Here is a 25,005-nt window from a genome sequence, read left to right on the forward strand (position 1 = left end):
CTCTGTATATTTAAGCATCTTATTGAGATGTTTTCTATTTTGTCCAGTACTGATATCCTATAACAATGTAGTTTAATATCTTAGTTGAAGAGTTACGTTTTATTTGCATATATTTAAATATACTAGAATTATTGTCTCTAACCTACACCTGGATGTAGCAGGACGCTCTGATTCTGACCAGCAACGATATTATTGATAAATAGAGGGCGTGCTCCATAGATCAATTATTGTTTGAATATTCGTCAGTCTACTAGACAGACAGGGCAGTTTCTTACAATCACATCATCTAACGTACACTATAGCGTTTTCATGTTCCATATTAAGCGATAATTTTATATGCACAGGTTTTAAAATAAATGTTCTGTAACTAACTGGACGTATTTACTATAGTTAAAAACATCTGATTAATCTTTAAACTTTGGTGACGATACGTTGGACATTATCATCACTGCGATTTGTAATGAGAATTTATGTTGAGACTATCTAGTGTCTGCATCACAACGAAATCCGCTATAATCAGCTAGAAAATTCAAAGGAAACTTGTCCAAAATTCCAAAAAACAGTGATGTTTTATTAGATGGATGCTTTATATTTTGGGCATATCAAGTTAGCAGAAATTAGTGCAATTATTTTGTTATAACATTTTGTCAAATATATTAGAGGTTAGGATTAATAATAATAATAATAGTGATGATGGTGATGGTGACGATGACGATGATGATTATAATTATTTTTAGAAAATCTATTGGTCTTTTACTCCAGATAGATTGGAATTGATGACGCCAAATCAGTAAGCTGAAGATAAAGTATTTAAATAAATAATATCAAAAGGATCACGAAAAACGCAAAGGTTGAACACTGACAGAGAAAAGCACGAAAGATTGAAAACAGCTAACGAATCATCAGCGAAATATCAACGAGATTTAAGATATTTAAAGGAAGAATAATAACTCTACGAACATACTGGCTTCTTGCTTTTGTATGAAGCAAATCAGAATGTCTAGGGTAAAAAGGAAACACAGAGTTACGTAGTCATAATAACCAGCTACGCAGGCCACAGATGACTTGTATGTAGTTAAAGATTCTTTTACACTAGAACATCATAACCCTGTTTATTCAGTCGCAGGAGTTTTCCAGTGTTAGGTCCCCCCCCCCCCCTTTCCCTGTTTGCCTTGCTCCCCTTCATTAAGCCCCATGATAGCTGACGGGATCGTAGAATGGAATGGTCAGTAGGAGCAAACACGGTTGCTAGATTCCTTCCTTTACCAGTATATAACAGTACTACTATAGGCCTACACGTTTACCTATCAGCCGGGAATTTGAAAACTGCAGTTATTGGAGATTGTCCAGGAGGACAGCCTTGATATGAGAATAGACCGCTGGTGAGTGATGTTCTTTTATTTATTTAATACCTGTCGGACATTCGTTGTGGAATTTAATTTCACGGAGTTAAACTCCACGATTTGGAGAATTCGACTTATGTGTGAAAAGGCAACTCACATGAACGTCTCGTGTTGACATATATTGGGAACAGTTAAGTTGATTCACACTAATAACTCATTACCAAGACATTTCTCTAGATATTAGCTTATATTCCTCATGAGATGACAACGGCAGTATTAAATTAGAGCCTTGTAATTGTGTATATATTATTGAATGCTATCCCCAATGTATAATTGAGTTGGTCACGGCAAGGACGATATATTATCAGGTAATAACACCAAAACCTTTCCCCGCCCTCGAGCCGCGAAGTTTGAAGCGTGGCCAAATTTTTCCAATTTGTTTAAAATTCGTGTCCCAAAATAGAAAAACAAATCTGTGTTCTCTTTGCTCTTACAATGGATTATAAAGAGGAAGATTTTAATTACAAGTTAAGTAACATATTGTGTCCATAGTTATCTGACTAAACCATGTAATGTTCACTACTATTATAATACTCTCAATCATTAAACCATGTGTCTATGACCTTATATGGTGGGTCTAAAGTGCCATACTCGTGAATGAGAAATAATATCAGAAATTAACCGCCAAAGGCTATTCTACAACTATTCCCTAAACTGGTGAATTTGATTCTATTATTTCAAATAAGCGTAAATACTGGTTTTCTTCGGTACTTTGCAGGTTGTGGAATTTGGTTGTCCAATTTAGCAAATTTAGAAGATTATGCATTCTCAAAGCTGGTTACACAGCATAAGAGTTATATTATTTGCAAACCACTGCCAATTTGTTGTAATACTTATCGCTTTGTCAATTCTTGAAAATTTCTTGCAAAGATGTTTCCCCCCATCCCAATTATTTGGTTGGTGACAGAATGTCTTCCGTCCCCCTCCCACCCCCCACAAATATTTGGACAATAATCGTAATTTCTTGTCTTGTGTACGAGAAAAAATGATAATGACTCATTGGATCCTATCTGTGTATAGGGATTACAAGTGCATCACATTGTGTATAGGGATTATAAGTGCATTACATTGCACCATTTGACGTCCAAAAGTGCTAAATTTTCCGGGGAATTACCTCGGACCCCCTAGATAGCTCGCATCTTCGGCGCATGCCCTTCCGGTATTGTCATTCTGCTTACTTCATCGACCATATATCAGGGCGTTTTTAGCCTACTAACGAGGGGGCAGTGGCCCCCAGTCCCCTTCACGGCTCACCTTTTCAGTCCATTAGGTGCCCACACTAAGTCCCTGTTTGACATGTAAAACAAATAATAATAACACAAACCTAACAATTTACACCGAAATTACACAGTATATAAGGGCTACGGCAACTATCAGAATGCTCTGCGTATTGTTATATCTGGTTATTTACGTATAGCAATTATTGTAAACCTACAAGTACATCCACTAGTTGCAATCAACACGAATTTGAACCTATCTAAAGACCATCTGTCATGGAATTATATCTATGTCACGTGGTTTACTTATCTAAGTGTGATTACCCTCAATTACCTGCAGTGTGAAACATCGAATATAAAGTAAAGTCATTTTCTTCCCCTACAAAGTGTTTTTTACCGATTTTTATGTTCGAATTTACCTTTTGTTCTTTTTGGAAGAGTACATTTCTAACACATGAGATCTCAAAATTAAAAATGTTTAAATGCAACTAGCAAGGCCCGGGAAGTGCCATTTCCGGCAATATGGGAGGCAATTTTGGCAAGAAGATGTTTGCTCCACTACGCGCCAACTGATTGTGGCCCTCTGCTTAGGTAGTAATCATGACAATTCCGTCCCACAAAAAAGGTAAAACGGGATTAAAAAGTAGAAAGACAAAATATGAGCAAAATTCAAAGTCATTGTGCATAAAAAAAAACTTTTTAAAAAAAATATAAGAAAAAAAATCCTGAAATTCCAGAGTCCATATAGTCAGCTCACGCATACACAGCAACGAGGCTCAAAGTGATCAGTAATCGCGTTGGATATGGCCCTGGTTTTACTTTCCAATGATTTCGCTCGCGGTGACACACGTTTTCACATACATTATCTTGGTAAATGTGTCGGCTTTGAAGAGGGACCGCATGGGGAGGAAGTATTCCGCTCGCAATTAAAACAACATTATTATGGGTGCTAAGTTGTAAAATGATGTTATATTTCCAAGGTTTTTACAGGACGAAAAAAATGTTCAAAATCATTCATTTTTATTTTCTACGCCTCTGCATCGGCCTACAAATTCACCCTACGTGTTCGCTTGCTTGTGAGTGTTGTGCATTTACGACATCGTGCTATTTTAAAGCATAGGTTTGTAAACTGTACAGGTAACGCACATTGGGACCTAGTTTCTGAACTCAGTTAGGACCTATATGACAACACCCTCGGATATGACGCTGGAGAGCCCCATTGAAATCAAACCGACTCGATCAAATATCGAACGACTTATTTTGTGAGTTCACTACATGGCGTGTAGAACTTCAGTTCACCATTCTTGCGAGACAATAATAATCAACATATCTATCTAATCTAACAATGATTTATCAAACTTATTTCAAATTCTATATTTATTCTAACAATAACCATCACTTTACCATAACCAATCTAACCGTGTGCTGCTGTCATTAATTGAGGGCGCATGACATCTTCGGTGTAAGTGACCACCAGAGCGCGGACAAATAACTTTTGCTTTCGAGGGCGCTCGACCATCTCATTCAGAAGAAAGAGTGAAAATTGAAACTAATCAGATCAAACACCAAACTTGGTGGTGAGAGTATTGAATAATCTGCTAATTATTTTTTATTTGAATTTATTTGAATGATATAACTGGATTCAATGCTGTTTTGTTCTTTTCTAATAAAACTGAACAATCTCTGCCTAGTTTGGAATGTTTTCGTCTGTCCATGTTCTCATTCTAACAGGGACGGCGGAAGAGTTTTAATTCCTGAGGAGTGTATGTGTAGGGGGGGGGGCACACATGGGCAGTGGGGTTAAAGACCACCAAGTTACATATGAACTTTCCGGCAAAACTATTTTCTGTACATTCTGTCCCACAAAATCCAGTAATGAATGTTCTGTTTTAACAAAAGAGAATATTCTAATTGTAATTGTATTAATGTACTCAACAAAATGGTACATCATAATTTAAAATAAGGGCATTTTTACAAAGTTACAAATTTATAAGGGGTCATTTTTATTAGAAAAGATCATTTCGTATTACAAATAGGGGCACTTTTGCTGGGTACCTTAATTTTTATCAAATGATATTGTTAATATCTAACCCCCCCCCCCCCCCCACCATTCCCCATCAGACACAGACAAATCACTGCAAGCTTTATGTAAGTGCTCTGAATTAGTTTAATATTACTATATGGTTGTACAGAAGGGCTGCAAGTGAAGTAAATGGCAGAACAAAGTTCGCAATAATACTTGTTGCTGTCACTATGTAGTGTACAGAATCTTCAGTAACGTCAATGTGCAACAAAGATATGTTATGTAATTTAACTAATTAACAGGAACGGATAACCAATCAGAGACAAAGTATAGTAGATTACGTATCTGATAATATATACATGTATATAATAAAATAACAAACAATCACCTTAATACAATAGAAAGAGTATTATAATAGACTATGTTTATATCCATATCCATATATAAACCAAAAACATGTTATTAGGGTTAACCTAACCAAGACAAGAAGAACTGGACATTATTTTCAAAGCAGTATCTAACAAATCAATTATTACCGTAAAGTTGTTATTGACCGTAAAATTGCTATAAAACTGAAATAATGGTCATCCATGTCCACTATTTATAGTTACATTCAACTAATCCATTCTAAACATTTCGCTCTTTAATCCATTATCTATCTGAGCACATTTTAAGCCACTTAATACTTGTGATTGTCAACTTGATCGGACATGGGCGTACACAAGGGTCCCCCTTGTTTCCCTAGAAAATCATGATACGCCCCTGCACCCCACAGGCTGAATTTCTCTCGGAAAAAGAATTTTTTCGATACAAAATGAATATCAGAGAACATTTAATATCTGAAAAGTTAGAATGTCTCAGCTCAAGTCTCAGGATTCCCAGCAGGGCTTAGAATACATTCCAGAGTATTCAATTCCTTCCTCTGACATGTGTTTTTGTGCTTTAAACTCACTACAAGCAGTGGAGTAGCAATGTGGGTGGGAAAGAGGGGTGTAGGCAGGGGGATGTCCCTCAAAAGCATTTTCGAGGGCGAAACGGATTAGCAATAAAGAGTGATAAACCCAAAAAATATAATGCTATTAAACTATATATTTTTATGAGAAATGAGCATCATTAAGGATCGATAGTTAAGATAAAATCTGAATGAGCCAATGAGAACACGTGGATAAATGAAATGATAACGAAGGTTTTTGTTTTTATCTTTTGTAATAAAAACGAACGATCATAATCTGCCTATTGTGGAATGTTTATTGGGATAACACGTGATCTATTCCGGGTCACTGTCTCCTTATACAAGGGCTTCGACAGAGGGTTCAATCCAGATGGCGGAGGGAGGTGGGGGGGGGGGGGGTGGCAGACATCGAATGCAGTGGGACATATCTCTAAATATCGCTAAGATTATGTCTAAGATTATAATACTGAAGGAGTGGGTGACAGGCATCGGGTCAGTGAAACCAGTGACATTTATTTAAGGGGAAACACCGCAAACATTTTGTACAGAAAATAATCTCTGTAAATTCCATACAAATTCCGTACAAATTTCAGTCAATAAGGTCTTAGAACAAAAGTATGAGGTGCCGTTTATGACAAAATTATACTCCAATATGAAACCATATATATTTAGATTATATTCCCAGATATATATATGTTACAGTTTATACTCCAATAAATAATTTATACTCCAATACATATAGGTTATAGTTTATACTCCAATATTTATATATTATAGTTTATACTCCAATATATATAGGTTATAGTTTATACTCCAATATATATAGGTTATAGTTTATACTCTAATATATATAGGTTATAGTTTATACTTCAATATATATAGATTATACTCCAATATATATAGTTTATAGTTTATACTCCAATATATATATAGGTTAAAGTTTATACTCCAAAAGGTTATAGTTTATACTTCAATATATATAGTTGATACGGCTTGAGCAAGTCTGCATTACGATTACTGGTTCGACTGCACTATGAATGTATTGGTATGGTACTATGGACTACGAAAGTCAAATAGGGCCGCTAGACCTGTCGAAGTCTTTCCACGTGCGAAGTACTACATTGAACCCCCCCCCCCCCCCCCTTACACCTACTTGATGCAATGATTAACGGAAAACTGCTTAAACAGTTACAGGGGAACACCACTTACCTTGGTCGCCCTGCAAAACAATAACGTTCCATAAGACATTGGTAACTGTAGTCCATATATTCGTTTTTATGTTCTTCTGATGATAGCGATTGCACAATCTCAAGCGCTGTTAAAAGTCTGCTTAAATCAATGCTAAGTGGTATGTCATTGACAAAATCATGTGAAACACGCAGGAAATTAGCTGCAGCATCACTACGGCCCCTACAAATGTGTGCTCCCTGTAAGTCCGCCCTGTGTTGTGACCTACATGCATCTCTGTAAACGTTCGAAATTGACAAAATCCATTTAGTTTTTAGGCAATATATCAAACAATCCCCAAAAGGTTAGGTGCATGCATGGCACACTATAGTACGTGCAGCTGCCCGGAACAAGCGCACATATTATCGATCTGTTGTACATTACTATTGAACCAGTCATCGTGACGTAGACTTACTCAAGTCGTATCAACTATATATTGGAGTATAAACTATATAACCTATACATTGGAGTATAAACTATAACACACACATATATATATATATATTGAAATATAAACTATAACCTATATATATTGGAGTATAAACTATAACCTATAGCCTATATATTGGAGTATAAACTATAACCTATATAAATTGGAATATAAACTATAATATATATATATATATATATATATATATATATATATAGGTTATAGTTTATACTCATATATATATATATATATATATATATATATATATATATATATATATATATATATATATATAATATGTTACAGGATAGGCTACTTGTGTTTATAGCACGGCGTATCCTGCCACTGATTAAGTTTCCCATCATTAGTCATACTAGGCAAAGAACGAGATTTCTCCCAACAAGTCAACTTTGCGTCAGTAATTGACTCTTCTAGACAAATTTACCTGCGTCACGTGGTACCGGCTTGTCGTCTTTTATATAAACAAAATCTGTATTTGAGTCACTGATATATGGGTACATAGGAGTTGACGTGATGTAATAATAGCACCATTTTGCAGTCTGAAGGCCTCGCAATCATATTGCGCGCCCGGGAGAAGTATTGAGGGGCTATAAAAAAATATTGGATATGTGACCAGTGAAAAGAGGGGGCCCGGTACTGTCCTCGGGACCGGACCTGGCATTCGACGCTCCTACAGTGGAGTGCACAAAGGAATGGAGGAGGGCACGTGGGTCATGTCCCAATCTCGGATCGTCAGTCGGGGGCGCAAGGGTGTGGGGAGTGCATGTGGGTCATGGTCACATCTCGGATTGTCAGTCGTTGGGAAATGGTTCACTCGGTGGATTGTTGCAATTGGACCCTTTATACGGTTGTATCATCACCCTTACTATTATGTTATCAATTATTAGTAAACATTGCGTTGAGTGTTACTTATATGGACCTGCTTTATAGTCTTAATATGCACAGTGCACAGTTTTATGTCTAAATTTGTTTTTATCTATCCTTGGCAGGATCTCCAGACTCCCATCTCATATAGCAACCGGTTTCAATAATCCATCTGTACCCCTACTCTATAAAGTCCTTCATACGCCTCTGGACCTATCACTAAAGTTCAGGCTCCAATACCTTAAACAATAGGGAGTAATTGATACTCAGCCACCCCCACCCTCCCCCACACACCTTTGATATCCTGTGCACGCCATTGCGCTACTGCCCCATATTGTCGCCTTACTGAAGCATATCAAGTTCTTTAAATGAAAAACAATGTGTTATTCTCAGTTTCTAACAGATTCAATAATTTGAAAACATCTGACCCGTTCATATATAAGAGGCATTGTTTAAGACTTTAACTATAACTTTGTTCTTCCGTTCATTAAAATCCTGTCTTACTGAAGTTAATCAACAACGGAGAACTGACCGGGACGATCAAGTTAGACAGAGTAAAATGTCAACAGCGATAAAAGGCGTGACTACAAATACCACCCTCTTAAGGGCTTGAAGAGACCACCAAAGCCGACCAAGCCATTCAAAACCAAACCCCCCAGTCTGTCAGAGTTAAATAGCTACCTTCAGAAAAGAAGAAATGCCAGTGCTCTGGGCACCAATCGCATTCCCTACCTAGTGTGGAAAAAATGCCCTAGAACAACACAGCTACTACACGAAGTAATCTGTGGTATCTGGAGAACAGCTGCAATACCTATGAGCTGGAGAACGGGAGAGACAATTCTTATACCAAAAGAAGAGAACACCAGTGACCCTTCCTGCTTCAGACCCATCACACTGAAGAACTCAAGTGGCAACCTCGGAATGGGTATTCTCGCTCAAAGAACCATCTATTACCTGACAAACAACAACTATATTGACCAATCCATTCAGAAGGGTTTCATGGAGAAGATATCAGGATGTGTGGAACACACAGAAGCAATAACTGAAATGCTCCAAGATGCCAAAAAGAATGGCAAACCGATTGTGACAACATGGTTGGACCTGCAAAATGCATACGGTATTGTACCACACAATCTTGTACAGTTCGCTTTAGAGTGGTATCATGTTCCATATCACATCAGGAAGATCATATTTAAATACTATGATTAGCTATTCATACGTGTCAAAACAACTGACTGGACAACTGACTGGATACAGTGCACGATTGGAGTCTTCCAAGGCTGCCCACTCTCCTGCATCCTGTTCCTGGCCGTTTTCAACCTGTGCCTCGACCTCCTAGGATAACTGCCTTGGATACTGCCTTGGATACTGCATGAGTGGATCTGACATCACATCATCTGCCAAAGCATATGCAGATGACCTAACCCTCATAGCTAGGAGCCCAGAAAGCTGTCAAGAACTTGTTGATACAATGAACATCTTCCTCAAATGGACTCGGACCATGAAAGCTAAACCAAGCAAATGCAGATCCCATGCCATGAAGAAGGTCGTCCCCAATGCAGAACAGAAGCAACAAGGACACAAAACTCAATATGTGGCATACGACCCCGGACTAGAAATAGACGGAGAGCAGATTGCCTATATCCACAGTCAACCCATGCGGTGCCTCGGGAAGATGATTTACAATGACCTGAAAGACAATAACATCAGGGGCTTGGTAAAAACAAAGCTGTCAGAGATGCTGCAGAAAACCGACACAAGTCAACTAAGTGGAATTATGAAGCTGTGGATTTACAACAATGCAATCGTACCCAAAATGACATGGGAGTTCACCATCTACAACTTCCCAATTACCTACATCACAAGTCTAGAAGCTATCTGCACCAAATACCTGAAGCAGTGGGCAAGAATAAGCAGATGTACGACCACCAGCGCTCTGTATAGGAGCAGGAAACACTATGGTCTGCAACTGAAAAAGCTCACCACTTCAGTCAAATGTATGCAAGTAACCAAGTACCATCTAAATAAGCACTCTAGAGATGGAAGTACCCAGACACTCTACAGGAAATGCATGGAAAGTAAGAAAAGCAAAGCCAGGTGGAATGGTATGAAAGAATTAGAACAAAAAAAACGCCACCTAATCCTGAATGAGATGGCTAGGGGCCAGACCGACAGAGCAGGTCTCGGTTACAAAAGAAACCAGAAGCTGATCAGAGACATGAGTCACCAAGAACACAGGAAATGCCTCACCGGGCTAGTGAAAGATGTAGACGAGGAGGACATGTTGGTCTACCTTTACGGATGTGCAAAACAAGGACAGTGGTTGAAATGGGAGTCTGCCATGCAGGTCGACACCTCCTGGAAGAAACTTCTGTATATCTGGACACCAGAATTGCTGTCCTTCCACATCAATGCAATTCATGATCAACTTCCTTCTCCTGCCAATCTGAAGCTGTGGGGCAAGACCAATCTAGGACTCTGCCAACTATGTCATCATCGTCATTGCACACTGTTCCACATCCTAAATGGTTGCAGCTACTCACTACAAAGTGGAAGGTATAACTGGCGCCATGACCAAACAATGAGGGCAATTGCATCAGGTCTGGCACCGTACATCGTAGAGGCAAACCAGAAGAGATTCAATACATCTGAGACTCTGGATTTCACCTCTACAATAGCCTTTCGTACAGCTGATGGCACAACGTACCGAAATCCAGTCCTGCCACTTCCAAAGACAGAGCCAACCAACATCCTGAAGAAGGCCAGTGACTGGATATTTTTGATGGATGAGGAACACAAGCAAATAGTGTTCCCTCCAGAAATTACTGAGACCGCTAAGAGACCAGATATCACCATCTTCTCTAAGAAAACAAAGAATGTTATCATCGTAGAGCTTACAGTTCCTATGGAGGAGAATCTGGCAAATGCATATGCTAGAAAGAAGTGTAAATACCAAGCCCTAGTGGCTGACTGCGAGAGCAGAGGTTGGTCTACATACTACTTTCCGATAGAAGTAGGAAGCAGAGGCTTTTGCAACACATCAGTCAACAAATGTCTTGCATCCTTGGGCATCCCTAAAGGAAAGAAGAAGGCTATAACCGATACAGCAGCCAATATCACACTCAGAGCGAGCTACATCATCTGGCTATGCAGAAACTCAAAGGCATTCAGACAGATGGAGCTAAAAACAACCCCAGCAATTTGCTCTGAGGGAAGTGGGATGGTCGAGCGCTCATAAAACCAGGTTTAACCCACCAAAGTCTGGTCCCAAGTCCAGAGACCTCAGAGCAAACTAATCTAGACAGAGATATTCTGCATAAGGTGAATTTTTCCCTACTATGTCACCTTCACAGAGTGATGTACCAGGAGTGCTTATCTTCAAACGGATAAATAGGCTCCGAAGGTGACAGCGCTGGTGTTCTACCAATGAACTATTCCTTGTTTGTTTCTAGTACGGGACTCTAATCAGGCGCGTATCCAGGATTTTCTAACCCGGGGGGCGCAAATTACTATCAGAGCCTTATATACAGATAAGGCTCTGATTACTATCTAAGCGGAGCGCCACCATCGGTTGGCGCGTAGCGTACAAGAAAATGTTTGGTTTTGATACCCCCCAGATCAGCGGAAATGGCACTTCTCGGGCTTGAAAATGATCAACCAGATGTACACTTTTGCCTGAGAACCGCAGTATTTCCCAAAAGTTTTTTTTCCATCCATAACCTTTTTGAAGATTGTCACCAGTCACACATCATGTTCGACCTCATTGCATGTCCTATGGATCATTGCTTTTGTAGGTGATTCTACGTCACGGCCCACAATATCCAAAAGCCCCACGTTTGAAGGTTTTAAGCCCATTATTTGTTGAGAATTTGAAAATTCACATTTCTCGTGAATAAAATCACTTCAGAACATACCCATAATGTTGCACAAAATTCAATCTATGGACAACCAATATAGAAAAACCTCCTTGAACCCCTAACAGACAGGTCAAAATTGCACGAGTAGAGGAAAGTATGATAAAGAATGTTGGTGAGGAAATTTTGGAAAATTCCGACACAGTGAATTTCATGGTGTAGAAATATTGCAACCTCTTATAATGGCTGTTATAAAACTGCGTTGAAGGAAATGAAAAATAGCAGATATTTCCGATATCAGGTATATCGAAAGCGAACACTACACACATAGGCGTAGGTCCCGTAGGAGGCGGGGGCTGCAGCCCCCCCCCCCCCCCGCAACCAAATTTTCCCCATTTTTTTCTGGCCCCTACTGAAAGAAAAATAAATAGCAATGAATAGCTTAAAAATGATCACCTTGGTAATTAAAATAAAGTTGTAAGCTTGGCCGATATTACTACTGTAAAAGAGAGTTTTGACATAAATGGATCTGTATGCTTTTTCTTCATCTACATAAGACATTTGGTTGTTTACTTTAGCATCCGGCGGTATACTGTGCAACTTTCACGGACCGTACGGTGAACGATGGCATGCGATGTAATGACCGATGCTTGCTTATATGATATTGGTATCGATATGCTGAACACGCGTTTTGCACGCGAAAAATTTTGGCTTTTTTTCGGGCAAGTCATTACAGCCCCCAAATCCAATTGGGCTCCTACGCCTTTGACTACACACATAGACAGTTTTTGGGGCTGTTCATCCTGGAACATGCATTTCAATGCTCACTGATATAATGTTATATCTGCTTTTTTGCTTTACAAATTAAATTCGAAAAGGCGTGTAGCGAGTAATTGCCAAGGGAGGGGCGAAGCCTGTAGGCAAACTATCTAAGCGAAGCGCCACCATGAGTTGGCGCGAAGCGTACAATAAAATTTTTGGCCGAAAATGCCTCCCAGATCGCTGGAAATGACACTTCCCAGGCCTTGTAAGTTGCATCTAAGCATTGTCTATTTTGAAATTACTAGCGGTGTCATAAAGAAAATTTGCTCAGGAGGGGGGCGGTCGCCCCTTCCCGAAATGCGTCATGTTCCCCGACGACTCGGTCGAGTTCAAGACCAGCCACAGTTGGTTCCATATAGCACAATTGTACAATTGTTTAAGGCGTCCATACACACACACGCGTTATGATAGACCATATATAGTATTTATATAGATACATTAGTGAGAGTGGAAAAATTGAAACGTCAAAAATGGAGTTGTCGGTGTAAGGGGTAGGGTAAGGCGCACACCCCCTCCGTAATCCTTGATCTGTCACTGGCTACCCTGTGTATATAGTAGGGATCAGCGCTTTAACTATGACTGTTCCTCTTTCTTTTCAAGAGGTCTTGGCTTTCTTCTACTCCCCCCCCCCCCTTTTCTCCGTTTTCTCTTTTTTTTCTTTTCCCTTCCTTCCTCTCCTCCTTTTCTTTTCCCCCCCCTCCTTTTCCCTTTTTTCTTCTCTTTTTTCTCTCCTCTTTTCCTTACCCGGGGGCGCGCGCCCCCAACGCCCCCTGGATACGCACCTGCTAATCACTGACCCTTGCAATCCTAATCTTGTTAGAATCTCGATCTATAGCTCCGTATAATATATAGACACTCTCTTTTGTAAATTTGTGTATATTTTTTTTCCTTTTCTTTAATATTTGTTTAATAAACAGTATAGTTTTACGTTGTTTTATTTTCGTAAACCAATCTGTAGATTCCAAGACATATTCAGAGTTAGCCATCACCGCTTGTAGTTTCATTTACACAGTTTGCGTACTTTACAGGCATATTACGAATATATAGGACAAAATACATCGGAAAACTACAATGTTTGCGCATTGATGGACGTAACTGAGAGCAATGCATGAACGTACAGTAGGTACCTTTGAACGTCTGATATGACCGAATAAGCACAGCAAGGTATAAATATCAGATATGAATTGTGTTATCAAATAAAGTCTTTGATTGTGTAAACTATAAACCATGAACTTTGGAACCAGTTAAACTATAGACTGATTCCTACCGATATCTATTTAGCATCCAGGATCGTATGTTAGAACGTCACACGACCTACACGACGCCATCTTGTCAATTGGATGTTCTTCATTCCTGTTTCTTCTTTCGTGATTTTCATATGTCCTTTAAAGGATTCTCTACATAATTTCTACTCTGGATGATAAACCTACAAAGCGATGATCGTACTGGTAAGTAACGTACAGGAGACAGTAATGGTGGGAAGCTATGTATGTACTGATATACTACACACGTCCTTAATAACACAGGCTATGTACTGATATACTTAACACGTCATAAATAACACAAGCTATGTACTGATATACTAAACACGTCATTAATAACACAGGCTATGTACTGATATACTAAACACGTCATTAATATCACAAGCTATGTACTGATATACTATACACGTCATTAGTTAAAACAGGCTATAATATGTAGACCTGAAGCACTGCAAAACAAATTTAACACTTTATTGACTTCTGCCAAAAAAGAATCAGAATCATCAGTTATTACAACAGTATAATCTGCATACTGAGATATTTTAAGAGAAACCCCTGTAATTGTAATAACTTTAATACTCATATTAGAATTAATTATAAAACAGTGCAAAGGATAGAGAGATAGGGACATAGAGGGACAGCCTACGTGAAACTCTAAAATAACCAGATAAATAACCATTATTTGAAACACATGTTGTGTTGTTACTATACAGAACATTGACCCATGATTTAAATTGGAGACCAAAGTTGAAATACATAAGAGTTTGCTAACAGTTTTATTTTATTTTGAAATACGTAAGAGTAAGATAAATGATATTCCAATCTAAAAGGTCAAACGCTATTGAAAGTCTAAATATCACAAACTACCAGATACCCCTATTTAATTCATTTATTTGTTTTATCGCGAATTGTGTACAATAGGAAAGTCCTATAAAGTCTTAAAGGGACTTAACAAAGTAGGAGACTCACTGGAAGAAAGAACAAAAAGTACAAATATAAATAATACAGTATATATATACGTTAGGATTAAATAAACAGTAATAATATCTAATTATGCTGAGATGGATACGTGAATAGATTATGTACTACTTGTACGAGTTAATAAAATCCTTTTTCAAATGTCTGGTGAATGTGTGTTTTGAAGATATAGACTTCAACTGTTGTTGATAGATCATTCCAAATTTGTATTGCTCTATTACGAAGAATTATGGTAAAAATTGCAATGAGCGTTGTCGGCTTGTCTTGTGTAATGGTTATGTAAGACTCTGTTACTACATATAAAGTCATTAAAAGTGACTGGCAGTAAGCCATTCCATACTTTGTAAGCAAAAGTAGCAACCTTGACTGTTATAATATCACCAAGTTTTAATAAATTTAGGGACTTAAATATTCCACTAGTATGTTCAAGCGGTGGGGCATTAGCAATGTGACGTATAGCCCTCTTTTGGAGAATATTTAGACGGTCAATGCTAAAATCGAATGTGCCAAATAAGATCCTGAACTAATCTAATGTTTTCTCCAATAAATCGACCCTTTAAAGAACATGTTTGCTCAAAACCAATGATGGAACTCAAAACATTCTTTGCACGAGAGGCAATGCACTTCGCTGCAATTTTATAATCTACATGCAAAAGAGCAATGGGACGCCAGCTCTTAAGATATTGTATGTCTTTACCAGGCTTAGGAATTGAAGAGATAAAGCACTACCTTGCTCATCTGCTAAGTAGCCTCTGTCAAATGCATAGTCCAAAGAATTTACGACCAGCTGCCCAATATCATCCCAGAATCAGATGTAGAACTCACAACTCTGGAACGCACAATGATGCCATTCAATTTAAAATCATGAATGGCTTCCAGCTTTCCTCCAAAACCACCCAAAATATTTTTGACCTCATCAGAGGGACTTGCAAATAAAGTTGCTCGTAAAAAGCATTTTTTTCATGAATTTTACTTTCATCATCTTTACGAGTTCTGGCCTGCAACTTGGAATAATGAATAGAAACCGATCTAACGTTTAATTTACAAATCTCCCAGAGTAGGCCAGGGTTTAAATCTGTAATTGAAGTTACAGTAGCATTTATTGTTGATCTTATTTAATCACAATACTTATCATCACTCAATAAAGAAGTATTAAGTTTCCAAGTACCTCGGCCTCTCTGATGTCCCAAAGATACATTAACAACAACACTATCAAGATCAGAGCTAAAAAATCAGAGAAATGATAGCATCGGAAATACAATTTTTAAAATTTTTGAAATTTAAAAAAAATCAAGTCTACAATGATGGCCTCCTCAATATTGGAATGTCAGGTTAAGCGTTTTGTTTTAGGGTTACGATCACGCCAAGTACCTACTACATCATGATCTTGAGCGCATCTAATAACCTCCGAGCAGGCTTTAAATTATTACGAGACCCCCAGTCTTGTCAATATCGATATTACACACAAAATTGAAGTCACCCTGACTCCAAATTATTAATTCGTAGCTTTTGTTTTAAAGGTGATCACTTATATACGAAAAATAAATATCACGACCGTCTATATCTTTTAGCTCAATAATTGGTGATAATGAAAATGTGGGTTAAATAATATAGCAACGCCTCTACTCTTATTTATACCATGGTAAGAACACATTTGACCGCCCCAATCTTTAGTCCAAAAACTAAAATCATTTGAGGTTGTAAGGGTTTCCTGCAAAAACATATTAACCTATTTATGTCTGTGAAAAAATAAAAACAGTTTCCTGTGTTACTTTTCAACACTTTAACAAACATAATTGGACAAAACCTCCCACTTCCAGGACCATTCGATACCAGAACCAATAACCAAGGATTGAATATAACAATAAAGGATGCCCATATTATTGAAACTAGAGGTAATTGGGTCAATGATATTTACACCAGAACAAAGGGCAACCAATTAAACCCTCATTAGGTAGGTATATAAGGTTAACATATTATACTAATCAATGAAGTAATTAAGGGAGGTAGGTATAGTGCATGACATGGTGACAAAGAGGGAATCCACCACTCCCCAGCCCCCACCCCTTCTACTACACACACAGACACGATAGACTTCATTTAGTGTTGATTTGTATCCAAGTTGTTCCATTGTGGGTGTGTGTGTGGGTGTGCGTTTGTTTTTCTATCTGACCGAGGACTGGAACAAAAGAATTCCAGTCCTCGGTTGTGATTTCTAAAGAATCACCACGTCCTCGGAAGAATTTCTATTGTATGGGGTATTGTTAGGGTTAGGGTACGTGGATTTGAACAAAGGAAAATACAGGTATAGTTTTACTATCTGAGAAGGTATCAAATACATGAAGTACATGTGAGCATGCGTACAAGCTGTAAATGCGGTGATACGACTATAATCGATGTTGGTGACCATGTAGCCATATTAGCCGTTCACTATAATGATATAGCGGGGAACATTTACATGTGGTTTAGGCGACGAATATATTGTATTCCAGAGACAAAACTAGGTTAACGTAAGATTTCAGCGGTATGTTAGAGTTATATATATCTTACATACTTATGTTAGGTATTAATTGAGAGGGCCAAAATTAAGTAAAACAATTCTTAATGTCTTTTTTCATAACAAATGTTAACAACCTTCTATTATTTAAACAAATTTTGGCTGCTAAGAAGGAGCATAAGGCAAGGGCGTTACCTCGCGTATGTCCTATGCACAAGAAAAAAAAAACAAATATCTCAAATAGATTGGTTACATGAGCTTCTGTAGCGTTGCTGCTCTTGTTTTAACAATACAGCAATCCGTACACAATCCTACGAACATCTGTGTGTAGCCATGCATACAACCAATGTATGGTTCATTAATATTTACAGTGGTGTGTAGTTAGCTATTTCGGCTACTCTACAAACGACGTTTTATGCTAGACACATTCGAATCACAAACCTCCATTTCCTCGTAGAATAAATAAAATTATAATACATACTCAGCAATAGCAAAATACTCTCTTACTAAGAAAAGTAAATACTGAGACTGAAGCATTCATTCCTTATTCACGTTGTATATATTTATCATCTTTTCCAAATCTCGTGTTCCGTGTCTTCCATTAAATATCTCTGATCTTCCAAATAAACGACTTTGGCGAAGCGTCTTGCAAATGCGATACCGTATCCATAGTAAATGTCATTTTAAAACACAAAATGAAATAACGCGGATACTATAACACCAAGTTTGTTAACATTTCTTCGAACTTCAATCACCTTCACCGACAACCCCCACCCCCATTCTACAATAAGAGTTAACCATCGCATTTTCCATGAGTCTCCCTTGCAAAAAAGGAAAACAAATTGAGTATATACTTCAATTGATGGAACCTCATCTGACACATTTACCCCTGTCTAATCCCCCCCCCCCCACCCTGTTCTCACGGTAACCCTCATCATATTTTCACACCAAAGTACATTTTTCACAAATGAAATCAGTTTACTATCATTTGATCGTTATTATAATTTGTGAAGCAAGACATGAACCATTTGATCAAATTCTCAGCACATTCAAATTTGATACATTCCTAACATATCTTAGTCACTATATTTTCCGATCGACTCGATTTTACCCGATGATATCCGGGGAAGTCGTGGTAATAGAGCTTTACATGTACTTAGGTGTGTTTTACTGACAAGTCGCAGCTTTTCTACTGCAAGATATGGTACGGAATGCTTAAATTACTAGAAACTATTTCAATGCCTTTTATGTTGTTTGCGTCAATACTAAGGCCATGGTGACAAACTTTCAACGGCTGAACGAACACGATCACCAACAAGATATCAACATAAAAGTAACTCTTCATACTATTTACAACTTCAATATTGTTGAACACCATAACAACTACGTTTGGTTTTTCACCAACGTAGGTTGACGCCACTTTCTGTATTAAATAATTTTAATTTTTCTATCGGTTTACAGATTCCATCGGTTATGCGAGAAGTGTTGATCACCCCAGTCTTATTGAAAGTATCTGGCAGAAATATCTAACTGGTAAGTGAAGCAGCTAATGCTATAGTAGAAAATGTATTTAGTAAACTAACGGCACATATGGAAACGTTATCTTTTCTACTATGTAGTAATGTTATGATGTGTCTTATGGTGTGGTGTATGCCGACATCTACTGGATCCTGCTATTAAATTCCTTCAATTCGCAGCCTACTTTCTCCTTAATTTATTCAGTTTTCTTCCCAGCAACGCAAAATGCATTGGCTTTCCACGAAAATCCATGTCGGAATGGAAGTCTTAAAAAGAAAAGCAACTGTCGTTTGCCAATACAGAACAAAACATCAAATTAATAATAGTATCTAATAATAGTTAATATTATCAGAAAAAGATTGTTGTGGAACTAAAACGCCCTATGTTAACATTGCCCCACCCCCCCTCCCCATAAAAAAGAAGCTAGTTTGATAAAGTAACAAATACTTTTATTAATCAGAGACAGATATATAAATAGATAGATAGGTAGGAAGGTAGGTAGGTGGTCGGAGGCATAAATGGATAGGATGGATGGATAGGATGGATGGATATAATGTATGGATAGGATGGATTGATAGGATGTATGGATATTATGGATGGATAGGATGGATGTATAGGATGGATGTATAGGAGGGATAAATAGGATGGATGGATAAGATGGGTAGATAGGATGGATGGATAAGATGGATGGATGGATAAGATGGATGGATGGATAAGATGGATGGATAGGATGGATGGATAGGATGGATGGATAGGATGGATAGGATAGAAGGATAGGATGTAAGGATGGATATGATGGATGGATATGATGGATAAATATGATGGATAGATAAGATAAATGGTAATGTTGGATTAATATGTTAGATGGATAGGATGGATGGATAGGATGGATTGATAGGATGGATGGATTGATGGGATAGATGGATATGATGGATGGATATGGATAGGATGGATGAAAAGATATGATAGATGGATAAGATGAATGGATAAGATGGATATGATGGATGAATATGATGGTTGGATAAGGTGGATAAATATGATGGATGGATAAGATGGATGGATAGGATGGATGGATAAGATAAATGGATGGATGGGTGGATGGATATTATGGATGGATGGATAAATAGGATGGATGGATAGGATGGATGAATAGGATGGATGGATAGGATGGGTGGATGAGATGGATAGATAGGTATGATAGGATGGATAGAATAGATGGATGCATAGGATCGATGGAAGGATATGATGGATGGATAAGATGGATAGATAGGATGGAATGGTAAGATGAATGAGTAGGATGGATGATTAGGATGTATGGATGGATATGTTGGATGGATATGATGGAAAGATAGGATTGATAATTTGGATGGATGGATAGTATGGATGGGTGGATAGAATGGATGGATGGGATCGATGGATAAGATGGATAGATAGGTATGATAGGATGGATAGGATGGATGGGTGGATAGTATGGATGGATAGGATGGATGGGATGGATGGATAAGATGGATAGATAGGATGGATGGATAAGATGGATGAGTAGGATGGATAGGATGGATGGATGGATGTGTTGGATGGATATGATGGAAGAATAGGATTGATAATTTGGATGGATGGATAAGATGGATGGATAGGATGGATGGATAGGATGGATGGATAGGATCAAGGAAAGTATTCATAGGATAAATAGGATGGATGGATTGGATGGATGGATATGATGGATGAATAGGATGGATGGATAGGTTGGATAGATAGGATGGATAGATAAGATGGATATGGATGATAGGATGGATAGGATGGCTAGAATGGATCGATGGATAGGATGGATGAATGGATAGGATGGATGGATGGATGGATAAAATGAATGGATGGATAGGATGGATGTATAGGATAGATGGATAGGTTGAATGGGATGGATAGGATGCATAGTATGAACGGATAGTATGGATGGATAGGATGGATGGATCGATAGGATGGATAGTAGGGATGGATAGGATGTATGGATAGGATGAATAATCAGGATGGATGGATAAGATGGTTGGAGAGGATGCACGTATAATATGGATAGGATGGATTGATATGATAGATGGATGGACTGATGGATTTGTTCGATGGATAGGATGGATGGGAATGATGGATAATTTGGATGGGTGGATAAGATGGATGGATAGACTAGATGAATATGATGGATTGATAGGATGGATGGATAGGATGGATGGATTGGATAGATAGAATGGATGGATAGGATGGATGGATAGAATGGATGGATGGATAGGATGGATGAGATTGATAGGATGGATGGATAAATGGATAGGATGGATGTATAGAATGGATGGATGTATAGAATGGATGGATAGAATGGACTGGGTAGGATGGATGGATAGGATGAATAGATGGATCGGATGGATGGATGGATCGATAGGATGGATAGGATGGATCGATAGGATGGATGGATGGATAAGATGGATGGATATAATGGATGGATAGGATTGATTGATGAATAGGATGGATGGATAGTATGGATGTAAGGATATGATATATGGATAGGATGGATGGATAGTATGGATGGATAGGATTGATAGTATGGATAGGACGGATTATATGGATATGATGGATAGGATCAATCGATTGACTGATGTATCGATTTAAAGAACAAACACCTGGTAAAACCAACTATAGTAATTTATTCAAATCATTAGTTAAGAGTGTAAGCTGTGAGCAGTGCCACGGTAGAGCATTCGAAATTTGTATGGAGTATTTATCAGCCAATAGCACTTAAGCAGTAAATGCTTTGACTGTGGAACTTTATATAGAATTTACCGTCAAATTAATGATTATTTTGCATGCAAAATTACAGACCTAAGATGGCTTCCAATTTTAATCCCGTGGACATCAAACCAGATTTGAAGAAGGCAGTAAACGGTAAGTTTGAAAGCTGAACCATTTTCATTTAGTAGGTATGTTGTCTTTTATTGTGTTAGGCTGTTTTATCTACAATCCACGGTACACTGTTGCGTTTCAAATATAGCTGCGATGTCATCTTAACCTTTCTTTTATAAAAACACGTAACATTGGCGAATTTTAATGCGGATATCATATAATATATATTTACAACATAATATCATATGTAAATCAAACTTTTGAAAGTGAATGGGATTACCAGGTCATAACATTTTGATCGATAATTTTAAAGTATTCATGTTCATATCACTAACGTATCCCTTGTTATAGCATTCCTTCATATCTGAAGGAGTGTTCCATGTGCTAGCTAGTTAGGTGTCTTTTTTCCTCTTTCGTTATTTTCAACAGGTTTTGGTAGTTTTAAAGTTGCACTTGCTACCCTCCTGACTGTTAAAATTGTTCTTGAGCTTGCTACGTTCTTTGAATATCCGCCTGTTGATATAGAAGAGTTGAGCAATGCAGCCAGTGCGGCGGGCCTTCTCATGGTTCGTTATATGGAAGAGAGAGGACAAATAGAGCCAAAAAGTATCATGACACTTCTGTGTGCGCTGAAAAAAATATGTCGTTCTGGGATTGAGATGCGTGTAAGAAAGCTGTATGTGGAGCATACAGGGATACTATGTTCCAGTGATGGTCAGTCTAAGGCTCAATTAGAAGGTACTGTAACTTTAAAGCATATCTTTATATACATGAATGTTCGTATGTACTCGCAAAAGTCTTATGAATGCGCATTACCTCCATCGATTTACTGCGATTGGTAATTTTCGAAGCTTTGCAACAATGTTAGTGGTGAATCGATTATTTACTAAGGACTCTTTCATTTACAAGTTACCATACACGGGCTGAGTCTGTTCTTTAATTTTCTCTATTTTTTTTTAGGTAAATCGGATATTTTAAGTCAACATTTCTTGAAAACTTGCAAAGTATAAACCTCAACTTTCAACAGAAAGTGAAGTTTGATCAATTATAGCTGGAGGTTTACTGTTCCTTGAACAATTGAAGATAAAAAAATTTGCGCGTAATAATAAAACAAATTGATTGGGTATATAGTATCTTAGTAACTAAAATTGGATATTCTCGATCCTAAGGTCAAAGCCGTCTACAATACATCTGAATGAGATCTTTTGCTAGAACTCTTAGGTAATGCTTCATGTCCAAAAATCAAATTTGGTGACTGATATTTTAACCTTATGTAAACTAAAATTCACAATTGAGAGGCTGCACTCCAGTTTCACTTGAACCCACTCGATGTTAAGTTTGTTTCAAAAGTAAGTTCACTATGTCTGCATGTTACCTTTCAAGTGCTAAAAACTCTTTAATTGTGGTCTTTTTTTCTCAGGAAAGAAAAACGATCTCATCAAGTATTCAAAAATAGCCTATCGAAAGCAATACGAAACAGCTAAGCCATTTCCTTCCATGAACACGTGTAATGTTAACAGTATATTTGTTAAAGGAGGTATTTACTGCTCCGCTCAGGAGGGTGATTTCATGCAAAAGCCCGATGTGCTAGAATCTTACAACGATATTCTGAGCAGCCCCAAAACTAAGTCAAAGAGAACGATAATTGAGGCTGATCCTGGGTTCGGGAAAACAACACTTGCATCACAGTTTGTCTATGACTGGTGTACAGAGAACCCTGAATCTCCTCTCAAAGATGTGGAAATACTTATATTTCTCCAGTTGAGGCAACTGACAGGTGTAAATTCTATATACACTGCCATAAAGAATTCCATAGTGCCCAAAGATGAGGACATGGATGAAGCTTGCATTAAGGAAATCCTCAAAGTATACAAAAAGTCTGTTGTCATGTTATTTGACAGTTATGACGAGTATCCTGACAAGAATGAAACCGAAACAGATATCTTCTCCATCATTGAGATGAAAATGTTTCTAGATGTTCTTGTCATCATACTTACCAGGACACTGATCCTCCCGCCTAACTTACACCCCGAAACAAAACGAATCAGATTAACAGGGTTTGGGGTGGCTGAACGTCGAAACTATGTCCTGAAGGCGGTGGCTGATGATGTCCAGTTGGCAGATCGGATCGAAGAGCAGCTTCAAAGAAACCCCTTCTTAAGAGATCTCTGTCAGGTCCCTCTCTTCTCCACTATGGTTGCCCACATAGCACACGAGAGGCCAGAAATCGAGATATTTAGCACAGTAACAAGATTTTTCACTTATGTGATCGCATGCTTTCATGACCATATGAAAAACAAGAAAGGTGCTAATACTGAGGTGCCTGCTTTTGAAACGGAACTAGCTAAACTGTACCGTATCGCTTTCGACGGCCTCACACAGAAGAACCAGCAACTGTCATGGGAGAAGACATTTTTAATTTCAGAACTTGGACAAGAGTTCTATGATAACTATATGAAGCTCGGGATGTTGGCACAGGAAGTGGTTTTTGACAATTCCCAGTGTCGACGTAAGACGGTTGCACGAATATCGCTCAAAATCCTCTGTGAGTTTTATGCCTCTCATCATCTGGTGTGGATTCTTAGTGAAGGTAAGTCTTCAGTACTGATACTATTGATGCAACACCACAGTTTGTCATCTCTGATGTGTAAGATAATTAGCAAACTTGAAAGATGAAAGTATTGTTTGTATGATGTCCTCTCATGTGCATACATAAACAGCTTATGCTCCTCGTACCCCACCCCACAGTGTCTGCTGTAAATTAACATTCAAACAACACGCGCGACAATGTAAGCAAATAGAGAGTGATACTTTACCACCCGGTTCAACCTAAGAAAGAATTGGGTTTTGATCTTTTTATATTTTTGTTTGTTGTATTTGAAGACAAGAGAGACTTAAGGTAGAGGTACCTCCAGGAACACCAAGGCAATGTCAGATAAAGCAGACTACACTGGATTTTCAAACAAATTGTAAACATCTGGGAAATCTAGGCTGGACACGATTTTTATATTGCTGTGAATGTATAACCATATCAAACACTTTGACTTTTCTATTCAT

General features: G+C 38.0%; 3 protein-coding genes across 5 annotated transcripts in view; 2 read left to right on the forward strand and 1 right to left on the reverse strand.

Annotated features, from left to right (window-relative positions):
* The window catches only part of LOC139963628 (homeobox protein GBX-2-like), a 183,004-nt gene that overhangs the window by 45,544 nt on the left and 112,455 nt on the right, over window positions 1–25,005 (reverse strand). The gene's annotated exons all lie outside the window — the stretch shown is intronic.
* LOC139963631 (macrophage migration inhibitory factor homolog) overlaps window positions 1–25,005 on the forward strand; it is a 177,314-nt gene that overhangs the window by 24,591 nt on the left and 127,718 nt on the right. The gene's annotated exons all lie outside the window — the stretch shown is intronic.
* Window positions 14,139–25,005, forward strand: part of LOC139963621 (NLR family CARD domain-containing protein 4-like) — a 93,869-nt gene continuing 83,002 nt past the window's right edge. For 2 of the 3 annotated variants that reach the window (XR_011791643.1, XM_071964597.1), the window contains exons 1-5: window positions 14,141–14,261; window positions 19,012–19,083; window positions 21,926–21,990; window positions 22,378–22,686; window positions 23,369–24,538. Coding sequence is in view for 2 of the 3 variants with exons in the window: in XM_071964597.1 (XP_071820698.1) it covers window positions 21,933–21,990; window positions 22,378–22,686; window positions 23,369–24,538 (1,537 nt within the window). In the remaining variant the exon portion in view is untranslated. Of the gene's footprint in view, window positions 14,262–19,011; window positions 19,084–21,925; window positions 21,991–22,377; window positions 22,687–23,368; window positions 24,539–25,005 lie in introns of all 3 variants that reach the window. The other variant, XM_071964596.1, reaches the window with a different exon arrangement.

The sequence above is a fragment of the Apostichopus japonicus genome, chromosome 22 (genome assembly GCF_037975245.1).
Source record: "Apostichopus japonicus isolate 1M-3 chromosome 22, ASM3797524v1, whole genome shotgun sequence".
Classification (NCBI taxonomy): Eukaryota; Metazoa; Echinodermata; class Holothuroidea; order Aspidochirotida; family Stichopodidae; genus Apostichopus; species Apostichopus japonicus.